This window comes from Podarcis gaigeae, assembly GCF_964106915.1.
Source record: "Podarcis gaigeae genome assembly, chromosome: 9".
NCBI classification, from domain to species: domain Eukaryota; kingdom Metazoa; phylum Chordata; class Lepidosauria; order Squamata; family Lacertidae; genus Podarcis; species Podarcis gaigeae.
This window is the reverse complement of record NC_139685.1, coordinates 70,212,567-70,234,298: the sequence shown is the minus strand read 5'-3', so window position 1 is coordinate 70,234,298 and position 21,732 is coordinate 70,212,567. Positions and strand designations below refer to the sequence as shown.

At 45.4% G+C, this 21,732-nt stretch overlaps 2 protein-coding genes across 8 annotated transcripts in view; one reads left to right on the top strand and one right to left on the bottom strand.

Moving 5' to 3' along the window:
• SCARB2 (scavenger receptor class B member 2) overlaps window positions 1-1,406 on the bottom strand; it is a 35,589-nt gene extending 34,183 nt beyond the window's left edge. The window contains exon 1 of one of the 2 annotated variants that reach the window (XM_083756664.1): window positions 971-1,406. In XM_083756664.1, coding sequence (XP_083612790.1) covers window positions 971-1,087 — 117 coding nt within the window. In that variant the 5' untranslated portion in view covers window positions 1,088-1,406. The remainder of the gene's footprint in view (window positions 1-970) is intronic. The other variant, XM_083756663.1, reaches the window with a different exon arrangement.
• A 13,485-nt stretch (window positions 1,407-14,891) lies between these two features.
• LOC310852745 (protein FAM47E-like) overlaps window positions 14,892-21,732 on the top strand; it is a 31,101-nt gene continuing 24,260 nt past the window's right edge. For 2 of the 6 annotated variants that reach the window (XM_083756696.1, XM_083756697.1), the window contains exons 1-3: window positions 17,229-17,383; window positions 18,209-18,593; window positions 20,407-20,561. In XM_083756696.1, coding sequence (XP_083612822.1) covers window positions 17,364-17,383; window positions 18,209-18,593; window positions 20,407-20,561 — 560 coding nt within the window. In that variant the 5' untranslated portion in view covers window positions 17,229-17,363. Of the gene's footprint in view, window positions 15,192-17,185; window positions 17,384-18,208; window positions 18,594-20,406; window positions 20,562-21,732 lie in introns of those variants that run through there. The other 4 variants (XM_083756693.1, XM_083756694.1, XM_083756692.1 and 1 more) reach the window with 4 other exon arrangements.

Here is a 21,732-nt window from a genome sequence, read left to right as displayed (position 1 = left end):
ATAACTCAGACGGAAATTCCCAGATGTTGGAAAAGGTTATTTATGTATGCCACTATCGTGGCTCCTATTTTGTTAGCTCAAAAACGGAAAACGAGCAAAGTCCCAACTAAAGAAGATTGGCAACTTAAACTGATGGAATGTGGGCAGCTTGCAGACCTAACATATAGAATAAGTGAACAGGAAGAACACACGTTTAAAGAAGATTGGAAAATGTTTATTGAATATATGGAGGAAATTTGTATTTATTTGAAAACACGGGCAGCATTACGATAAATTCAACAGTGTGAATAAGTTGTGATGGATATAATAATGGAATACTGAATGGTTTGGTTTATATAAAATATGCAGGGATTTATGTTGTGCAAAACGAAGGGAAGTCATTGATATTTTAAGGTTGTTTAAAGTTATGTTTGACATTTTAGAATATTCACTTAATTTAAAAATTAAACTAAAAAAAGAAAGCAAAGCAACTGCACAACTTGCGTAGGTGTTGATTCCCTGTCCTCTCTTTCCTTCTATTTTACAGTGAACTTTTCAATACCCCTCCATGAACACCTTAATTTCTGCAAGTGATAAATACAAACAGCATCCACGTTTAACGGGAAGTCATGTGTTCCCGCATGTATTGTCTTCTCCCATAATTATTGCCTGCAAATAATTTTATTTTTTAAAAAATCCCCTGGAGACGGTGCCGTATGTTTGGTGGGAAGGGATGGTGAGAAAAAGTTCTGTCCCGAGAGTGACGAAGTGCAAAGAGAGACAAACATGGGAGGGAATTTTAAAGGGCGCGTTTTGTTTTTAAAAATACAGCAGGTCAAAGCTTATATAGAACAATCCCCAGATAAGCCTTAAGACCATCTCTCCCTACCCCCACCCCAACCACCTGAGCGCAACCCTAAGGCCCCAACCCTCCTTCACCGTAACGTGTGAATGCGAGCAGTTGCGCGCCGAGGCCATGCCCGCTCCTCACCTGTCGGACTTGCAGCTCCACGGCTTTCTGCAAGACGCGGGCCACCAGCAGGGCGACGCTGGCGATGAGCAGGGTCATGGACAGCACGCCCACCGTGCCCAGGCAGAGCTTCCTCATGGCGGCGAGAGGGGCGAGCGAGCGAGCGAGCGAAGGAGCGAGCGGCTAGGCCGGGCCGAGGGCGCTGCGTAAATGCGCCGGGCGGAGAAGGCGAGCGAGCGAGCGAGCTCCGCGCCCTTCCCACTGGGCGCTCCCAGCCCAGGGCCGACCAGGCGCTGCCTCCCGGCCAAGCGCCTCCCTCGGCCCGAGAAGGCGGAGGGAAAGAAGCCGGGTCCTGAGGGGCGGCGGAGGCGGCTGTTTGGAGGCGGAGCGACGCGCTTCGGTTTCGGTTTCCCGAAAAGGCGCACGACCCAGCGAGGCCACCCGGCTCCCCAAGGCGCGCCGCCTGGTGCGCCTGCCCGGGATGAGCTCAGCGCTGGGCGAGGCGGTCAGCTGGTAGGGAAGCCCCGAAGCGGCCTGGCTGTTGCTCCTTGGCTGTTCACCGCCGGCCAGGCCTCGCGGCTTCCCTTCCCCATCCAAGGAAAACACTAGCAGGATTAGTCACGCAATGTTTTCCGCTATCTGCGCTGCCGGCGATGGCCTGCACTTTCCCCTCCACACAATCGGCTCGTCTTTTGTTTCTTTGCAGAGCCCTGATTTGCAATTTTGGCAAATTGATCTTTTGCAGATTTTTCACGCTTGCTGGCAATCTCCCAAGTGGGGAGAGACGCTGGTTGCGCTCAATAATAATAATAATAATAATAATAATAATAATAATAATAAAAACAATTTATTATTTATACAGTGGTACCTCGAGTTACATACACTTCAGGTTACATGCGCTTCAGGTTACAGACTCCGCTAACCCAGAAATGGTGCGACAGCAGCAGGAGGCCCCATTAGCTAAAGTGGTGGTTCAGGTTAAGAACAGTTTCAGGTTATGTACAGACCTCCGGAATGAATTAAGTACTTAATGCGAGGTACCACTGTACTCTCTTCTTGAGAGTCCCATGGACTGCAAGAAGATCAAACCTATCCATTCTAAAGGAAATCAGCCCTGAGTGCTCACTGGAAGGACAGATCCTGAAGCTGAGGCTCCAATACTTTGGCCACCTCATGAGAAGAGAAGACTCCCTGGGAAAAGACCCTGATGTTGGGAAAGATGGAGGGTGCAAGGAGAAGGGAAGGACAGAGGACGAGATGGCTGGACAGTGTTCTCGAAGCTACAAACATGAGTCTGACCAAACTGCGGGAGGCAGTGGAAGACAGGAGTGCCTGGCGTGCTCTGGTCCATGAGGTCACAAAGAGTCTAAATGACTAAACAACAACATTTATACTCCGCCCATCTGGCTGGGCTTCCCCAGCCACTCTGGGCAGCTTCCAACAAAATATTAAAATATAGTACTCAAGTCCTGCATGTAGGCTTCCCGCAGAAACACCTGGTTGGCCACTGTGAGAACAGGGTACTGGACAGTGCCGGATTTACGTAAAAGTTAAACAAGCTATAGCTTAGGGCCCCACTCTCTTGGGCCCCCCAAAAAATTTTAAAAGGGAAAAAAACGATGTACATTTCCAAAATATAAGATAAAAAACAAAATAAAGCCTACATATAGCAACAGTGTTTTGTGTTGTGTAGGCACCTATTTGTTATGTGCAAATAGCTTTAGATACCTATTAAAGGTAAAGGGACCCCTGACCATTAGGTCCAGTCCTGGCTGACTCTGGGGTTGCCGCGCTCATCTCGCTTTACTAACCGAGGGAGCCAGCATACAGCTTCCGGGTCATGTGGCCAGCATGACTAAGCCGCTTCTGGCGAACCAGAGCAGTGCACAGAAATGCCATTTACTTTCCCGCTGGAGCGGTACCCATTTATCTACTTGCACTTTGACGTGCTTTCGAACTGCTAGGTTGGCAGGAGCAGGGACCGAGCAACGGGAGCTCACCCCGTCGCGGGGATTCGAACCGCCGACCTTCTGATCGGCAAGTCCTAGGCTCTGTGGTTTAACCCACAGCGCTACCCGCGTCCCATTTTAGATACCTATTAGGTCCATAAATTACCATATGGCATATATTCAACACAAAAAAACAGTGACAATTTGTTGTTGACAAAGGACAGCTGGACATATAAAGCACCCCATTATCTTCAGTAGCTTAGAGTCCTGGTACTGGACTGTTGTTATGTCATAGAATCACTACATGGTAGAGTTGGAAGGGATCCCGAGGGTCAACTAGTCCTACCGCCTGAAATGCAGGAATCTCAGCTAATGGCCATCCAACCTCTGCTTAAACCTCCAAAGATGGAGAGTCCACAAGGGAGACCTTTCTAACAGCTCTTACTTTCAGAAAGCTCTACCTGATGCCAAGTCCGAATCTCCTTTCTAGTAATTTCAAGTCATTGGTTCGGGTCCGACCCCCCAGAGCAGGAGAAAACAAGCTTGTTCCATCTTCCATGTGACAGCCCTTAGGATATTTGAAAATGCAATATCTGAGCACAAGGATGGAAGAATGAGGAAACCCCAACGAAAGAACAGTGGCAAGAAAAATTGATGAGCTATGCAAAACTGGCCAAATTGACATACAAACTGCGGGACAAGAACAACGGTGACTTTAAGGAAGAATGGGAGCTTTTCACAAATTATTTAAAAAGACAACAAAATGAACTGGACTCCTTGGCAGGTTTTGAATAAACATACACAAATTTATTGGTTGATAACATGATAGATAGATAAGATAAGGATATGTACAATTTTATAACATGCAGAGAATAATACATGCAGAGAAATCGGAGAGAAGAGCTGAGGGAAGTCTCTGGTGGGGGGAGGAAAAAGGGGGGAAACTATGTGATTATACAGTTTGACAATTTGTTATGTTGAAACTGTTTAATAAAAACATTTTAAAAAAGAAAAAGAAAATGCAATATTTGAATATTATAAATGGTGACCTTGCACCATAGGGTCCCAGGGTTGGTTGAAACCATTACAATACAATGTTAATATTCAAAAACCATGTTACACAATGCTAAAAGCAGCTTATATTCAACATAAAATTAAAAATAAGGTGGGCCTCTGACCCAGCAGGCTTTTCTTGTGTTGTTTATAGAACAGGTATTTGTCAACACAAGTGGTGCACCACCAAAAAGATCTCACCAGCCGATCGTAGGGTCCAGGATGGGTTTGCTGTTGAGGAAGGAACCCTATTAGGCAGTCTTGTGATTATTCCTCTGGGTTTTGAAACAAACCAAAAGGCAGACTTTTGGGAGATGAGAATGTTGGAGGAAGCAGAGGCAAGGGCTTTTTGCTTTCTGACATTTTCCCACTCAGACCCCACCCAAAATTCGATGCTTTCCCACTCGTGAAGGAAGTGATACATGAACAGATCAATATAAGCTTGTAGAAAAGCATTGGGAGAAACATTCCTCCACCTCTTTGTGTACCAAAGTCATTCTTCCCCGTTGTTGTTGTTGTGAAGAAGAAAAACTGAGCAAGCTCTTTCTGGAAACCATACGAAATTTCCCCAAATTGCTGTGGCCTTGCCATATCTCCTGTTCAAAGGTTGTCTGTCTTGCCTCACCCCATCTCTTGAACTTATGTATCAGTATCTGTTATTGTTGCAGATCGTAAACTTTCAGGCAAGGAAGTTGAAATATACTCAGTGTGGATTTCATGCTCTTTATTCAGCTCATAGTAGTGAGGAATGCCAGTTCCCCCGAAATGTCTGCTTTATATACATTATTTATACAATGGGCCCCACCTGATTGGCTAATTCCGGGATTCTCCTGTAGGCCAATCAGGTTGCCGATTCACATCCACTTGGAGCTGGATTGGGTGGCTCCTGCAGACCAATCATACTGCTGCATTGTTATAGGATCAATCAGACTGCTGCATTCTGGACCCTATTCAGCTCAGTACATAACAGAAGTGGAAGGCTGCTGTGTCCTCTACAACCATTAAAATACCCCCAAACAGATGTAAATAGTCTTTCTAGTAGCAGAAATGGAGCCAAATGGCTGAATGCAATGGTAGTCCTAGGCAGGGCTAAGAGATAATAGCGAGAAAATATATGGCCTGTCTTTTTAGGGTATATGAGCAATAGCTGATATACAAAAATAGGACAGCCACGATCAATAAATTACCTGTCTGTTGTTTATTGATGAAGCATTAATTGTTACAGAGTAGATTTAAAGATCATTACACGGGACAGAGATGGGGGAGGTAGGAGGAGGAAATAAGCCAAACCATCTTCCTGCTGATTTGTTTTCTATCCATCTCCCTGCTGTTTGTTTTCCATCCTGAAAAATACGCATCTTTTAAATGATTTGTCGTCAGAATGCACTGCACACCCGGAGTCAGAAAGAGGCAGAAAACCATTAGACTTGCATGTTATGTTTTAATACTATTTTCTTATAGCCTACGCGGCAGTGAAATGTCTCTTGTTCCTTTCCGAAAATCTCCTGTTACATATTTCCCTAAGACTGCCATCAGGCAGGAGGCTGCTGGGCTGCTAAGAAGTGTCGCAGAGAACTACAAGCTTAAGGCAGGGGTCAGCAAACCTTTTCAGCAGGGGGCCGGTTCACTGTCCCTCAGACCTTGTGGGAGGCCGGACTATATTTTTTTTGGGGGGAATGAACAAATTCCTATGCCCCACAAATAACCCAGAGATGCATTTTAAATAAAAGCACACATTCTACTCATGTAAAAACACGCTCGTTCCCAGACCGTCCACGGGCTGGATTTAGAAGGTGATTGGGCCAGATTTGGTCCCTGGGCCTTAGTTTGCCTACCCATGGCTTAAGGGATAGCCTTTTGATAGCTGTCAGGCTATCACAGCAGCACTAGAAGGTGGTGATACTTCTTAAATTCTCTATTACTCTTAATTATCATTAACTAATAATCCTCCTCATAGTCTTTCTTGCAATATTTCAAATAATCATCCTTACAAAACTTCTTGCAGCCCTACTAGCGTAATCTGTTCATTACAATTACTTTTCAAATAGTTCGTAAATTTACTCCAGTCTTCTAAGAATCTCTGGTCCAGCAGGTTTTGAATCCTTCCTATTAATTTATCCAATTCTGCATAGTCCATCAATTTCATCCGCCATTCCTCTTTCGTCGGTAATTGTTCTTGCTTCCATTTTTTGTCTGCCAATAATATTCTTGCTGCCGTCATTGCGTATAAAAACAACTTACAATCCTGTAAGTTGGACAAGTTGGCAGAGGACAAGTGATGGGTTGTGGGAGAGCAGGACAGAGCAGCCACAAAGTGTTGTGACTGTTCTTGTGTGGTGTGCCTGGACACACCTGTTTGTGCCTTCATCCTCCTCCTCCTCCTCAAAAGAATATAAGAAGAAGAGCTTGTTGGATCAGGTGAGTGGCTTATCTAGTCCAGCATCGTGTTCTCACCGTGGCCTCCCAGATGCCTGTGGAAAACCCATAGTAGAAAAAATACAGTAACGGGACCGAGAAATTGCACAAAACAAATGAAATACCGTGAAAATCCCTGAAACGATAAGTAATCGACTAGAAATATTATCTTATGGAAATAAACTAAATAATAAGAATCAAAAAGTTTAAGGAAAAAAATTAGAAAAACCTAAAATTGAACTAAGCCTTAACGGGTTGCTGGCTACAAACCTCGTTTCACTGAACTATTCAGTTTCCTCAGAAGGAAATAGACAAATCATAAACCTTAAACGACCAAAATTCAAAAAAGGGGGTAGAACTCCAAAAAAATCTGAAGTATTATAATCCTAGCACAGCCTAGGTGAAGCAAAGCGCAGTAATAAAGGATCGAGGACTCAAAGATACAGTTTCTAATCCTGAATTTACAAAAAAGTTTTGAAAAACTAAATGGCAAGTTTTAGACACAGCCCGACTTAAAGTAAGCAAAGCACAGTGATAAAGAGTTGAGGACTCAGCTGTAAAAATTCTAGTGTTGCCTTTACCAAAAGGTTTATAAAACCTGAATGGCACAAATTCAAAGAAAGGAATACACAATAAGCTGTTTTAGATTTTAAACAAACTCAAGAACAGGGCTGAGACGCTCCCTTGGTCTAGATGTTACTGCTAGTGTTAAAGAAACCCACAAGCAAGATTCAAGAACAAGAGCGATCTAGTATGGCTTATAGCAACTGGCTTTCAGAAGCATTGCGGCCTTCGACTGTGGAGGCAGAGCATGGCCATCATAGCTGCTAGCCATCAATAGTCCTCTCCTCTGTGACCCTCGTGGTCTTAGTCCGGTGCTCCCAACCATGGCTAAGTTCAGCAGAGGGAGAAACCAGCCAACCAGCCAAGTCTCAGGGGAGGTACTTGCCTGGAGGCAGAGTCTGTATACAAGGTCCAGTCTGGTCCTAAGGCAGTGGCGTAGCGTGAAGAGTGCAGGGGGGCCGTCTGCACCGGGCGCAACATCTGGGGGTTAGGGTTAGGGGGCGCAAATCCACGGGTTAGGGGGTGCAAATTACTTGCCTTGCCCCGGGTGCTGACAACCCACGCTACGCCACTGTCCTAAGGTCAGGAGTATCTCAGTTCAGGTATAAAACCGTCTATCAAAAACTTCACTCTTGTGGCCTATTCCCACAACACCTACTCACTATGGGCCCTACTAAAGCATGGGCCCTACTAAAGCAAACAGTCTAATTGGTCAACGTCTAAAAGATATTGAGGGACGCGGGTGGCGCTGTGGGTTAAACCACAGAGCCTAGGACTTGCCAATCAGAAGGTCGGTGGTTCGAATCCCCGCGATGGCGTGAGCTCCTGTTGCTCGATCCCTGCTCCTGCCAACCTAGCAGTTCTAAAGCACGTCAAAGTGCAAGTAGATAAATAGGTACCACTCTGGCGGGAAGGTAAACGGTGTTTTCGTGCGCTGCTCTGGTTCGCCAGAAGCGACTTAGTCATGCTGGCCACATGACCCAGAAGCTGTACGCCGGCTTCCTCGGCCAATAAAGCGAGATGAGCGCTGCAACCCCAGAGTCGGCCACGACTGGACCTAATGGTCAGGGGTCCCTTTACCTTTACCTTTTAAAAGATATTGAGCGTAAGAACAAGCTGGCCACTATAAGGAAATTCTGTGCTTGGTATGTTCATTTTCCACCTCTCCATTTTGATTCTCTGGCCCCCATATCTGCACAAACTTATTATCCCTAAATACAGATGTGCTTTTACACTTGCAAGACTGGATGTTTTGCCATCTGTGGTACTTGAGGGTCGATTCCAAAAGATCCCGCCTGAGAAACGTCTTTGCCCCTGTGGAGATGGTAGCACCGAAACAGCAGCACACGTCCTCCTGTCTTGTACTCTCTACAAAGACCTAAGGAACTAGATTATCACCCCACTTGTACTAACCATCCCAGGGCACTCAACCACTGCCACAATGTCCTTTCTTCTATAAGGTCAAAATGAGCAAATAACAGCAAAGGTTGCTAGGTTCATGGCAGGGGCAATAAGAATAAGGGCCACTAACTGACTGCTGATTCAGGACTTTAAATTGTGCTCTTATATCAAATTTCCTTTTCTGTGTATACTCTAATGTTTTACTGTTGCTATGGGCCCTGGCTAATGTGAATAAAGTTTTTTTAAAAAAATAATTTTTATTAATAATATAACAAATTATCATAACATATCATCTTCATCATTTCCCCCCAATTCCCCCCAAATAACCCTCCCCCCCAAGACTTCCTCTCTCTGATTTTTTAACATATGTTGTTCTCTGCTTATTGTAAAATTATGAAAATCCTTAAATTGTTGATCTGTTATATTAACAGTCAATAAATTTGTGTATGTTTATTTAAAGCCTGCTAAGGAGTCCAATTCATTTTGTTGTTGTTTTAAGTAGTTTGTAAAAAGTTTGCATTCTTCTTTAAAGTCACAGTTGTCCTTGTCTCGCAGTTTATATGTCAATTTCGCCAGTTCTGCATAATCCATCAATTTCTCTTGCCACTGTTCTTTTGTCGGGGTTTCCTAATTCTTCCATCCTTGTGCTATGAAGACTCTTGCTGCCATTGCCGCGTACATAAATAAATTCTTTATTTTCCTTGGCAGGTCTTTTCCTACAATCCCTAACAAAAATGCCAAATGCGAATAAAGTTTTATCAGCTATCTCAGTTCACGTAGTCAGACGACCTGGGGGTCAAGAAAGCTGAGGGTCCAAGGTCACGAGAACCAAGAAGCAGCAAGGAACCACAAATGTTGTTTCCAGCAACTGACTGAGACTGGAAACCCTGCTTAAGAAAGCTGGAGCTAGCCAGTTCTCCTCAGGAGCAAGAACGCTGATCAGCAGGAGGTGGAATCAACATCACCTTTTGCTCCTTCAGGCTGCTGCTCAACAGGTGAAGCTGACTCCTGGCCCATGACACCCATGGGAGAAGCTCTATGGGGAGGGGGGTGAGAGGCTTGGTGAGTTCCAATGGGCACTGGGGGATTTGGTGGGGGAGTTGGGGTTGGCACTCCTTTGCACCTCTGCCATGTATGGGGGGCAAAGCAAAAGATGGAGGAGGATGGCAAAAGGTCAACCGGATCAGGGCAGGGTTTGCAACCCTCCCCGTGCTTCCAAAGCAATGTTGGGATTTGGGCAACCCACCTGCCAATCAAGCGACATTGAAGTTACGTTAAATGGTAGACCTGTGGGTTGCCCTGCCTTGCTGTCAAGCTTGGCCTATGGGGTGGGAGCCAAAACGTGTTCCCCACCCCTGGTCTAATGGGCCAGCAGTGCGTGGGGTTTGGCGGGGTGTGACAAGGGATGGGGGGTTGCTTTGGGGGCAGGAGTGCTGAGCGATTTGTGCAGGGGTGGCACCCCTGAGTTTAAGAATAAAATTCAATGTGATGTATTATTATTTTAAGTCTTAAGTACTATCTATGTTAAGACTTAAAAAAAAAAAGTACTGTCTCTGTTAGGGACGCGGGTGGCGTTGTGGGTTAAACCACAGAGCCTAGGACTTGCCGATCCGAAGGTTGCAGTTTGAATCCCCGCAACGAGGTGAGCTCCCGTTGTTCGGTCCCTGCTCCTGCCAACCTAGTAGTTCGAAAGCACGTCAAAGTGCAAGTAGATAAATAGGTACCACTCCGGCGGGAAGGTAAACAGCATTTCTGTGCGCTGCTCTGGTTCGCCAAAAGCGGCTTAGTCATGCTGGCCACATGACCTGGAAGCTGTATGCTGGCTCCCTTGGCCAATAAAGCGAGATGAGCGCCACAACCCCAGAGTCAGCCACGCCTGGACCTAATGGTCAGGGGTCCCTTTACCATTAGCTTTTACTGTCTCTGTTGTTGGTGCGTCGGGGGATCCCGAATTTTCAGGCAGGGCTGGCAACTCATTAGTGCAAGCATGCCGAATCATAGAATCATAGCATTGGAAGGGATCCTGAGGGTCATTTAGTCTAACCTCCTGCAGTGCAGGAATATCAACTAAATCATCCATGACCAATGACTAAAAAGGTAAAGGACCCCTGACAGTGAAGTCCAGTCACAAACGATTCTGGGGTTGTGGAGCTCATCTCGCTTTAGAGGCCGAGGCAGCTGACGTTTATTCGCAGACAGTTTTTCTGGGTCATGTGGCCAGCATGACTAAGCTACTTCTGGCGAACCAGAGCAGCGCACAGAAACACCGTTTACCTTCCCGCTGGAGTGGTACCTATTTATCTACTTGCACTTTGATGTGCTTTTGAACTGCTAGGTTGGCAGGAGCAGGGACCGAGCAACGGGAGCTCACCCCGTTGTGGGGATTCGAACCGCTGACCTTCTGATCGGCAAGCCAAAGAGGCTCAGTTGTTTAGACCACAGCGCCACCCGCGTCCCAACAGATGACTATCCAACCTCAAAAAACTCCAGGGAGGGAGAGTCTACCACCTCCCAAGATGTCCCAATGCTAGGAAAAGCCCACCTCACTAATGGAGCTGACATTCCCTTCCAATAGGGCACTCAAGAAGGATGAAGGCAGCATGGGATAATTTTATATGTGCATGCCGCACCTGTTCTCAGTCGTCGCCATAAATCCTGTCTGGATAGTAATTTTGCTCAACATAATTGTTCAGCACTAGGATAAGCTCCCCTAATAAATATTCCCAGATTAGCAGAACCAAAACGACTTATGTCTTGATTTTTTTCCTTTTGAAATAAAAGGCCTTTACATTGCCATTTTTTAGCGTGTTGCTTCCCACGCCTAACTCATCCTTGCAACCGCTGCATGAAATAAGTAGACCCAGACACTAGTGTGCGTTTTTCACTGGATGTATGTTCCACTAAGTTTGAGTTACAGATAGGTAGCCGTGTTGGTCTGCCATAGTCAAAACAAAAAAAATTCCTTCCAGTAGCACCTTAAAGACCAACTAAGTCAGTTCTTGGTATGAGCTTTCGTGGTATCTGAAGAAGTGTGCATGCACACGAAAGCTCATGCCAAGAACTGACTTAGTTGGTCTTTAAGGTGCTACTGGAAGGAATTTTTTTTGTTTCCACTAAGTTTGATGCACCTTGCTGGCAAGTGAACCTTTCCAGGCTTGCCGACTTATTTCGTGTCGCAGCCTGGGAGAGTCGCTCTTTAATATGTGGGTGAGATTGCTGGCAGCCACAAACCTACATCTGAAGGCGCGACGTTAGAGGTTTTATTCGCAAACATGTATCCACATGCCATACCCATGCTCTAACTGCAGTGTGGAAAGGGTGTGTGCAAGTCTCTTCATTTTTTTAAATTGTTCTTTTCATGAGGCACAGATAGAATAGATAATGAGTTCAGCATATTTGTGAAGAGACACAAATATCACAGGAGTGCCTTGTTTTCAACTCAGCCTCTAAACAAGAAAAGCAAACACTGATGTAAAGCTTGTAGGTTTCCCATAGGCATCTCGTCGGTCACTATGAGAACAGAATGCTGAACTAGGTAGGCCTTTGGTAGGATCCAGCATGGCTCTTATACGGGCAACACTTACGTGCACAACCACATATATGCACAGTGCCGGGAAATAATCATATAATTTGATTCAAAGCTGGAAATGGTGAGAGAGCAAGAGAGAGCTGGAGAGTCCTCGTTGTTTGCAAGGAGATCTGCCCTGGAGCTCGAATAGGATTTGCAAGGAAGCCCCAAAGAGACCAGAGGCACAGCGGGACTTTGTTTACACTGCTCAGCCTCCCCGCTTAACAGCTGGTGTGTGGGTAGCTCAGCAGCTGCTTCCCTGTACATCCTCCAGCCTCCTGCTTCAATTCTAGTTGTGGATATTTTTGGAGACAGCATTTTTGGCATGTATTGGAGAGTGGCAAAGAGGGCCTTTAAAGGGTGTTTAGAGGGTGCTCCCCACTTTATGCAATGTCACCTACGCATGTGGTCCCGGAATACAGGGGGTGCCTATATTCTTAATTTATAATATCATGCTTAAGACTAGGAGCTATGAAGTACCTAAGCCAAATAATATCTCAGCCACTTTTTTTAGGTAGTTTTAGACGAGCCTCTCTCTTTGTTGCCTCAGCCTCACCATCTGCCATGTGTGTCCTGTCCCTTTTAATATTATTGCTGCCAACTTCTTATTTGTCTACTTACAGCATTTATACTCCATTGTTTGGACAAAAAGCAGCATACAGAAATCGGTATTTAGACAGCCCCTGCACTCAGTCTTACGGTTTAAAAGGACATGACACATGGAAAAAGGAATGGGAGGGAGGAGGAAAAAGCAAACTTGAGCATACATGCTTAAAGTTACAGTTCTTATAACACAGTTGAGAGCAGCAATTCTTTGTGGATGGCAGTGGAACCATTTTCACAAAGGGGAACTTTATTGAGAAGACAAAAGCCTGGCTCAGAGGCTGTTTTCATAGCCACTAACTGTCCTCGCTGTCTTAAAGGTAAATGAAATATACTCGGAGTCGAGAGTGGATTTCATGCTCTTTATTCAGCTCATAATGGTGAGGAGGAATGGAAGTTCCCCCAGGTGTCTGCTTTATATACATTATTTACACAATGGGCCCCACGTGATTGGCTAATTCCGGGATTCTCCTGTAGGCCAATCAGGTTGTGGATTCACTTCCACCTGGAGCTGGATTGGGTGGCTCCTGTGGACCAATCAGACTGCTGCATTCTGAATCCTATTGTTCTAGGACCAATCAGACTGCTGCATTTTGGATCCTATTCAACCCAGTACATAACAGTAAAGGTAAAGGTACCCCTGACCGTAAGGTCCAGTTGCAGACGACTCTGGGGTTGCAGCACTCATCTCGCTCTACAGGTCGAGTGAGCCAGCGTTTGTCCACAGACAGCTTCTGGGTCATGTGGCCAGCATGACTAAGCCACAGCAGCACACGGAAACACCATTTACCTTCCCGCCAGAGCAGTATCTATATATCTACTTGCACTTTGACGTGCCTTCGAACTGCTAGGTGGGCAGGAGCTGGGATCGAGCAACAGGAGCTCACCCCGTCACGGGGATTTGAACCCCCGACCTTCTGATCGGCAAGCCCTAGGCTCTGTGATTTAGACCACAGCGCCACCCACGTCCCTGTCTTATGCTAGTCCAAAGGGGACAAAGAAGACCACAGAGAAATCTTAGTCATCTTTATTTAGACGTTCCAGCTGAGTTTTGTGTGACTTAATTCTGTATGTAATAATGTATGCGATAACGCAGTCTTAGTGCGTTAGATTCAAGGGTCAGCAAACCAGATGTGCAGGGGAAACTCCTTAATGATACTTTCTATAAAAACCCCTCCCTTTTCACCTGTCATTTGCATTATTTCACTGTTAACACCTACAGGCAACTTCTAGTTGCGAAACTGGCAGCTCAAGTATATCAGCCTGAGCAGCGTACAATAATACAGAGTAGAAGAACCTGTTAGCAGATGAGATATGGAATTATTTCAGCATCAGTTGAAGAGCATACATGCATAATCAGGCCTCTGTGTAGGTTACCATTCTACAGAAACACAAGAAAACTACAATCCAGAATGTGGTATCGGACATAGTAGCCATCTTCCTAAGAATATACATCAAGGTGCAAAATATGCTTGAAAATATGTGGGTAATGCCTGCTAAATTCTCAGATACCACAGGGGTAGTGGAACAAGATTTCCAGTTTTGTCCTGCACAACTCCTTGTCCTTTATAACACATTACAAATTGCAGACCACATTATGCAAAGTAAGTGAAATGTCAAAAATGTGCATAACTGACAGGAGCAAGCCAGCAGTAAATCACACCAAGCAAACTGGAGTTAACCCATTATGAGCAAAACAGGATCTGCACAGGAGATGAGCACAGCGGCTCAGGTCTTGCCTCAGCAAGGCTCCTCCCCAGATTTCTTCCCCAGCAGCCTGAAGCTCCTTCGTCTTGTCTCTCTTTGCTCAGCCCTCTTCATTTCTCTGTGTTTTCGAGAGATGAGTAGGGAGGGGAGGAGCTGGTCACAGCAGGAGGGGCAGACTCCCTGATTTCTTCAGAAGCCTGCCTCATCTCTGTCTCCTGGTCCCCCTCCTCTCCAGCCTCTGATTCTGGGCTGCTCTCTGCCACAGACTCTTCCTGCTCACTAAACCCTGTTGTCTCTTCAGCTTCCGACACCTCCTCCTCCCTGTCTTCCCTTTCTTTTCCCTCTGACACTCATCATCATCCCACCACCAGTCCCCTGGCTCAGAGCCTTCTTCCCCTGGGGGTTCCCTAGCTGGTGTCTCCCACCCTTCCTCAACATCCAGCCAGTCGATAGCTTAGCTGTGTGCTGTGCGAATAAGTGCTTTCTTTTGCCTGGCGTGAACCATCCAACATTCAGCTTAGCAGAGCATCTCCAAGTTCTAGTACTATGAGGGGGGAATACCTTCTCTCTATCTCCTTCCTTCCTACCGTGCTTAATTTTACACATCTCTACCACGTCCCCCACTTACTTGCCACAATATCTAGGGAACGTTTAGCACCAAATTTTTCAGGAGTGAATATGGGGAAGAGGGGAATTAGCTTCAGCACTGGTTCAGAGAATGTAAGCCAGAGCCTTTGTGGCAGTTAGTCCGCCAACTGTTGCCACAGCTTGGCCACCACTGTCTCCTGGCAACCAGAGTCTTTTCCAGCGTGAGAACGAATCAATGGTTGGCTTTGAACTGGTTGCTGGAACTTAGAGGCTCACAGCGCTGCTTTGTTCTGCCTCGCCTGGCCGAAGGAGAAGCAGAGGCTCGCAGCTGAGCCCTCATCTCATCCACAGTTGCAAGTGCCCTTGCATCCATCACCATGAACTTCCCCCCAGGGTGAGCCAAGGAGCGAGTACTCCGTGGAACTGAACGAGATGTGTATCTGCAGGGATCCAAATGCTTATATTGTGATGATGAGCAACTGGTGTGACAGTTATTTCAGAACAATTTAAGACAGCGGTTCTCAACCTGTAGGTCCCCAGATGTTGTTGGACTACAACTCCCATCACCCCTAAGCTCTGGTCTTGCTAGCTAGGGATGATGGGAATTGTAGTCCAACATCTGGGGACCTACAGGTTGAGAACCGCTGATTTAAGAGATGCTTACTTCCCGACGGTGGTCAGACATCCGTTCCACTAGTTGGGAAGTCTCTTTTCTATTTATTAATTTTATTTGTATACTGCTATATCGTAAGAACAAATCACGGTGGTTTACAGCAAGAAAAACATAAAAGCGTACAGTAAAAGCATTTCCAGACAGCAAATCTACAGCCGCCGTGCCTGTGCATCTCTTTCACCGGCTCGGGTTGGCAGCAGCCTCAGCAGCCCCCGCCTGAGCCCTGAAAAACCAGACATTTCCTTTAAAATGTAAAAATCTGCCTGGATGGGCATGTTGCCAGCAACCCCCCCCCCAAAAAAGAGGACATGTCTGGGTTTTCCCAGACGTATGGCAACCCTACCTTGCAAACATGCACACACCCTCTAGCTATAGATAAATGTTGGGCTTAAGCCAAATGGACATGAGTAGAGGGTTACATCTTGTTATTTTGTACTGTGCAATATTCCGGAAGAGTTACATGGTGCTAGGAACAGTGTATCATCTTTAAGCTGTTGGTTGGTCTGGTGCAAAATGTTATGACTGCAGGCCTAGCTATAACTCTCTCTCTCTGTCTCTCTCTCTCTCTGTGTGTGTGTTTGTGTAATACACAGAGAGACTCAACATTTGATTGCGTTTGATTATGCATGATATTTGATTGTGACTGGTTTGTGATTTCACATTTCTATAACGGAAGTTGCCTTACAGAGGTTCGTCACTAAAAGGCCTAAAATACTGTATTTTAAATGCTGTTGTATACCATTCCACTGTCCAAGCTTTGTGAGATCCCAGGGGTCCCAGATGCTTACCAAGGGTCTGTGTTTCCTTTTGGGAATGAGGCACAGCGGAGACTGTGGTGTCTTTATGATAAATGGTTTATTCACACATATATACAACCTGAGCCCCCGAGGGAGGGGTTCACATCATCAACACCCCAAAAAGGCCTTGTTTCTCCCAAAGGAGGCAAACACCACACACTGCCACAGCCTTGGATTCAAACAGGAATCAAGCATTGCTCTCAAAGTTACTCTGACTCTCTTTCCAGTTTGCTGCTTTACTTCTAGGTCACACTACAGCCTCTTTCGACTCTAATCTCAGACACTATCCCTCTCTCTCTGAGTTGCATTTGCCATCTCACACAGAGCCCCCTTTCCTTTCTCTTAATTGCCCATCACTCAGACGGTCATCTCAACACAGGAAGCTAGCCTGCTTTAAATCTGCTGGATTGAGGGGTTAGAAGGATCTAGCATACAGCCAGTGCTTTTTTCTGGGGGGACACAGGGGGACGCGTACCCCTAAAGATTTTGTGTTGCCCCGACCGACGGACTGACATGTCAGCTGTCTCCGCAGTAGCAGCGTAGACTGGAGCTCTGTCATTCTCCCTGCTGATGCCCAAGGAGGGGAATATGGGGCGGCTGCGATGGAGGCGATGGTGCTCCTCCTCTTCCTCTTGCCAGGCTAGAGCCAGCTGATGAACACTTGTCTCTCCTCACTCAAGCCAACTCTGCCATCGCCATCGCCAGGGGCCTTCCCGTCCTCTCAGCGCCACTGCCGCCACCTTGAGTCCCTTGTCCGGGGGTTGGGGGAAGGAAGGGGGCAAGGGGGAGGGGGAGCAGCCAAAATGAGAGTACCCCAAAACATTTCTTTAAAAAGAAAACATTGCATAAAGCCTATTTCCTCCCTGACTATTTACTCTCCAGAAATGTGACTTCACAAAGGAGTGTAACTGACAGCGCTTATTTTGTGAGTGTTTTAGGACAGCAAGAAACATATTTTTGAATACTTCCTGTCCCGAAGGAGTGAAGACAGTTGAGCTATCTTATGTAAATACCTCTTTCCACAATGCAGCTCTGATGTCACAAAGTGGGACTCTCATATCCTTGGTTTAACCATGTCAATGAAACTCATAATCTTATGGGTACTAGAGGAACCATGTGAGCTCTGAGATTTTTGTGCTTCGTCAGCAGCAAACGGGGTTCGGAGCCTGAAGAATTGTGATGCTCCTGAATCTTGTATTTCTGTATTGTTAACATTGGTGGTCTGAACAGAAATTGCAAAAGGGGCTAACTTTTAACTGTTTCTCTTTAAGGGGACTGATTTCAGTAAAGGGGAAACAACTTGTGCTTTGACTTAACCAACCATGTATTTGTTAACCTGTTTCTTAATTTCTTTTTTCTTTTAGCAGGAAAATGTTTGGCCTTAGAAAAAAAAACAAAAACCAAGACCAGGATAGGGAGTCCTAATATTTGTTCAGAAAAGGGTTGATACCTTTTGTTACTAGATTACTGGCCTATCCAGTAATAAGGAAGATACTTCCTTAATGGCAGCTAATGACTAGGTAAAAGCTAGATATTTCTCTGAAATGTTCTGAGTGGGGTGATTCATTAGTTTGCCGGTATATGACTGAATTCCCCCCAGAAATAGCAACCATTTGGAAGCACTCCTGTCTTCTCAGTCATCTAGTCCAATTAAATGCTAATTCTGAGCAGAACACAAAATAACTGTGGTGGAATGGCTCAGGTGAATACTGTGGGGACACCCATAGAATCAAAGAATCCTAGAACTGTACAGTTGGAACCCAATGCAATGCTGTCCACAGCCATCCTTGATGGGCTCAAACCACCAACCTTCTGGTTATCAGCCAGACCCAATGACCCACTACGCCACTTGAGAGTCTCCAGTTGATTTCTAGCACAGTCTGGGGTATCCAGGCTGGGACTGATTTGCTTCAGGTGTTGACCATAATGCTTTGCTTTCAGGTATAAGGAGAGATTGGCTACCAAGTGCTTTCAAAAGCGGGTTGCTAACAAAGAGAAGTTTTCTGATGCCCTCAACGGCCAGCGATGGAGATTTTTGAAAAGTGGCCTGGATGACTTCAGAAATGGCTACCCTCCCCCTTCTGATAACATCATCATCCGAGGCAAAAAGGGGCCCGTACCAGTAATTCTAGAGTACAAAAAACCAGGCCCTTCACAGCTTGTGCCATATACAGACCCGGGACTGAAGACGAGAAGCGACATTGTGTTCTCCAAGCTCAGTGCTTCTCAGAGAGCCAAAAAGGAGTACATTGCACAGACTGAGCACTGCCTGACCCAACATCCACTTGCCCTTTATCCTCATCTGGAGGACAGTTTGCCCCCAGAGGTAAATAATAATAAAAATCATCATCATCGACATGTTTCCACCAATGTACATTCAATCACAAGGGGGAGTTTCAGGTTCCTTCACCCTTAATTCCACATTTCACATTCTCACTTTTTGACCAAAGAATAGCCAAGGAAATAGAGGGAGGGGCAAATACTTTAACTCTTCGCATTAAATCGCACCAAACATTTGCTTCAATCACTTACAGTGGTACCTCGGGGTACAGACGCTTCAGGTTACAGACTCCACTAACCCAGAAATAGTATTTAAGGTTAAGAACTTTGCTTCAGGAGGAGAACAGAAATCATGCTCCGGCAGCGCGGTGGCAGCAGGAGGCCCCATTAGCTAAAGTGGTGCTTCAGGTTAAGAACAGTTTCAGGTTAAGAACGGACCCCCGGAACAAATTAAGTACTTAACCTGAGGTACCACTGTACTGGTATCAAAAAAGACTGTGTGGCCTACATGGAAAAGCTTACACAGAAACTCATGGTATTTTTAAAATGGGTAGATATATTAAACGTTGGTTTGCCTTTACAATATATGTATCTACTGAAGGAAATAATGTACTCAGGCACTTGAAGGAATGTCTGTTTCTATACCAATGTTCTATTACCAAGGTAATTTCAGAGGCTTTCCTCCAGTTAATCCTGCCACCAGTAATGAGAGTAATGGCAATCAGAGACAGAGTATTCTTGGCCGTTGCACCCTTTTTGTGGAATTCCCTCCTCCAAGAGGCCTGCCAGGCACCAACACTGTTACCTATCGAGGGCCAGGCTAATATATTTTTATTCTCCAAAGTTCTTTAGTGTATTTTAATTTACTTTTTAAACGTATCTTCTTTTTGTATTTATTTTTGTATTTTGTATTTTACCTTAGAAACGCCACTGAAGAGCAAGTTAGAAATCTTTTAAGCAAACAAATTAATGGTTGAGAGAGGTCTGTAATGCTATACAAGGCTTTAGGGATGGCAGAGGCAGGGTGGGAATTGATTTAGCTTGCGTTTTAAAATGAGCCTACCTAATCGGCACATTCTGAAACAATTTGCTAAATGAAACACAGCCTTCTTCAGAAAATTGTTCAGATTTTGCAGTGCAGTTTTCCGGCCGATTAACATGTATATAGCAGTATATTGTGTGCATAAGAAGGCATATGTTAGTGAAAAGAACATAGAAATATGCATTATATTAAGGAACATTACATCCTAGCATATATGCTAGGAGAAATTCACACTAAAACAAAAAGGAAACTGATGTGAAAATGTGGCTAAGGGAACTCAAGCTTTGAAGAATGAGAAACTCAGAGAAATCAAAATTAACAGATTTGTGCATTCCTAGCAAGGACCAAGACTCAACCCCAAATGTTAGTATTAGATACAAATAGATGGAGATTACAATTTGGACATGCCTGAACTAATAACGAAATAATGGAACCATGAAGAGGGTGGAGGGAAATCAAGGGATTTGAGAAATCCCACATTTGGATATTACATTAATTGTATAAACAGTATGAAAAATGTTACAGTTTTATTATTTCAAATTTTTCTTTTCAATGTATATTTTTATATGATGTTTGTTTTAATTAAAACTAATAAAAATATTATAAAACAACAACAGTGCAGGAGAAACCGTGCACTTGAATGAGAATGGAGAATTGAAAAGAAAAAAAAAAAGACTCAACCCCAACTGTTCAAAATCATATCCCTGAAGCTGTGAGATTAAATATATACATGACATGTATATGTAATTGTAAGGCCAAGTCTGGGGTTCTGCAGTCACATTTCCGAGGCCTCACCTTCCCTTTGCTTTACCCACAGATGTTTCAGGACGTGGTGAAGCTCCTAGACCCTGAAATGCATCTAGCCAGAGGCTCACCTGACTATAGCAAAACAGAAGTGGTTCCCCCTACAGTCCAGTATCGGCTGCAGCACTACGACAAAAAGTCAGAGTCAGGCTTCAGCCAAGTAACCCCGTGAGTACAGTGTTGCAGGAGGTGAAATGTGTAATGTGAAAGAATACCCCCCCAAACTGATCTCCTGTTAACTCTGGGGTGACTTTGGAGCTTCTGCTCCTTTGAAATGGACTGCGGTGTGACCAGGGCCATACCTAGGGGTTGGCTACGGTGGCCCTCACCAAGGGCACAGCCATGGGCATAACCAGGATTTATTTTAGGAGGTGGCAGGCTTTATTTTAGGGGGGACAGAACTGAGTTATCTGTGGTGCAGTCAGTTAGTTAAGTATTTTTATTTATATACATTATTTACACAATGGGCCGCACGTGATTGGCTAATTCTGGGATTCTCCTGTAGGCCAATCAGGTTGCGGATTCACTTCCACCTGGAGCTGGATTGGGAGGCTCCTGCAGACCAATCATACTGCTGCATTGTTCTAGGACCAATCAGACTGCTGCATTCTGGACCCTATTGTTCTAGGACCAATCAGACTGCTGCATTCTGAACAGTGGCGTAGCGTGGGTTTGCGCCCCCTAACCCGTGGATTTGTGCCCCCTAACCCTAACCCCCAGATGTTGCGCCCGGTGCGGCCGGCCCCCCCTGCGCCCCCCATGCTACGCCACTGATTCTGAATCCTATTGTTCTAGGACCAATCAGACTGCTGCCTTTTGGATCCTATTCAACTCAGTACATAACAGGGAGGAAGCCGCCCCCCTGGCTACACCCATGGGCACAGGCCCAGTGGGCATGGAAATCACAGCTTTCCACTCTGGTTCACAGTGGCCAAGAGCCCGTCTGCCTGTCTGCACACTCAGACAGATGGACTAATAAAGGAGGAGGAGGAGAGGCTGAACAGAGCAGAGAGGACCCAACCCTGATGATCATGGAGGAAATCGCTGGCAGAGTCTGAAAGGTGGCAAAAAGCAAACTTTGTGTTTCTGGTCCATGGTCTTCGAAGGTGGCAAAAAGCAAACTTTGTGTTTCTGGTCCATGGTCTTCGAAGGCACTGTGTGGTGATCACACAGGGTCCCTGGACGTTTGACGGTCTATTGACCCTGTGCCACCACTGTGTTTGCTTTCTTCGCTGCCACCAACCCGTTTCTCGGAGTCCAGTCAGTTGTTAACATTAATAAATAATCAAGTTTATTTTATAGGCATGAACAAGCTTATGGTTTCAGTTAATTTTCTTGT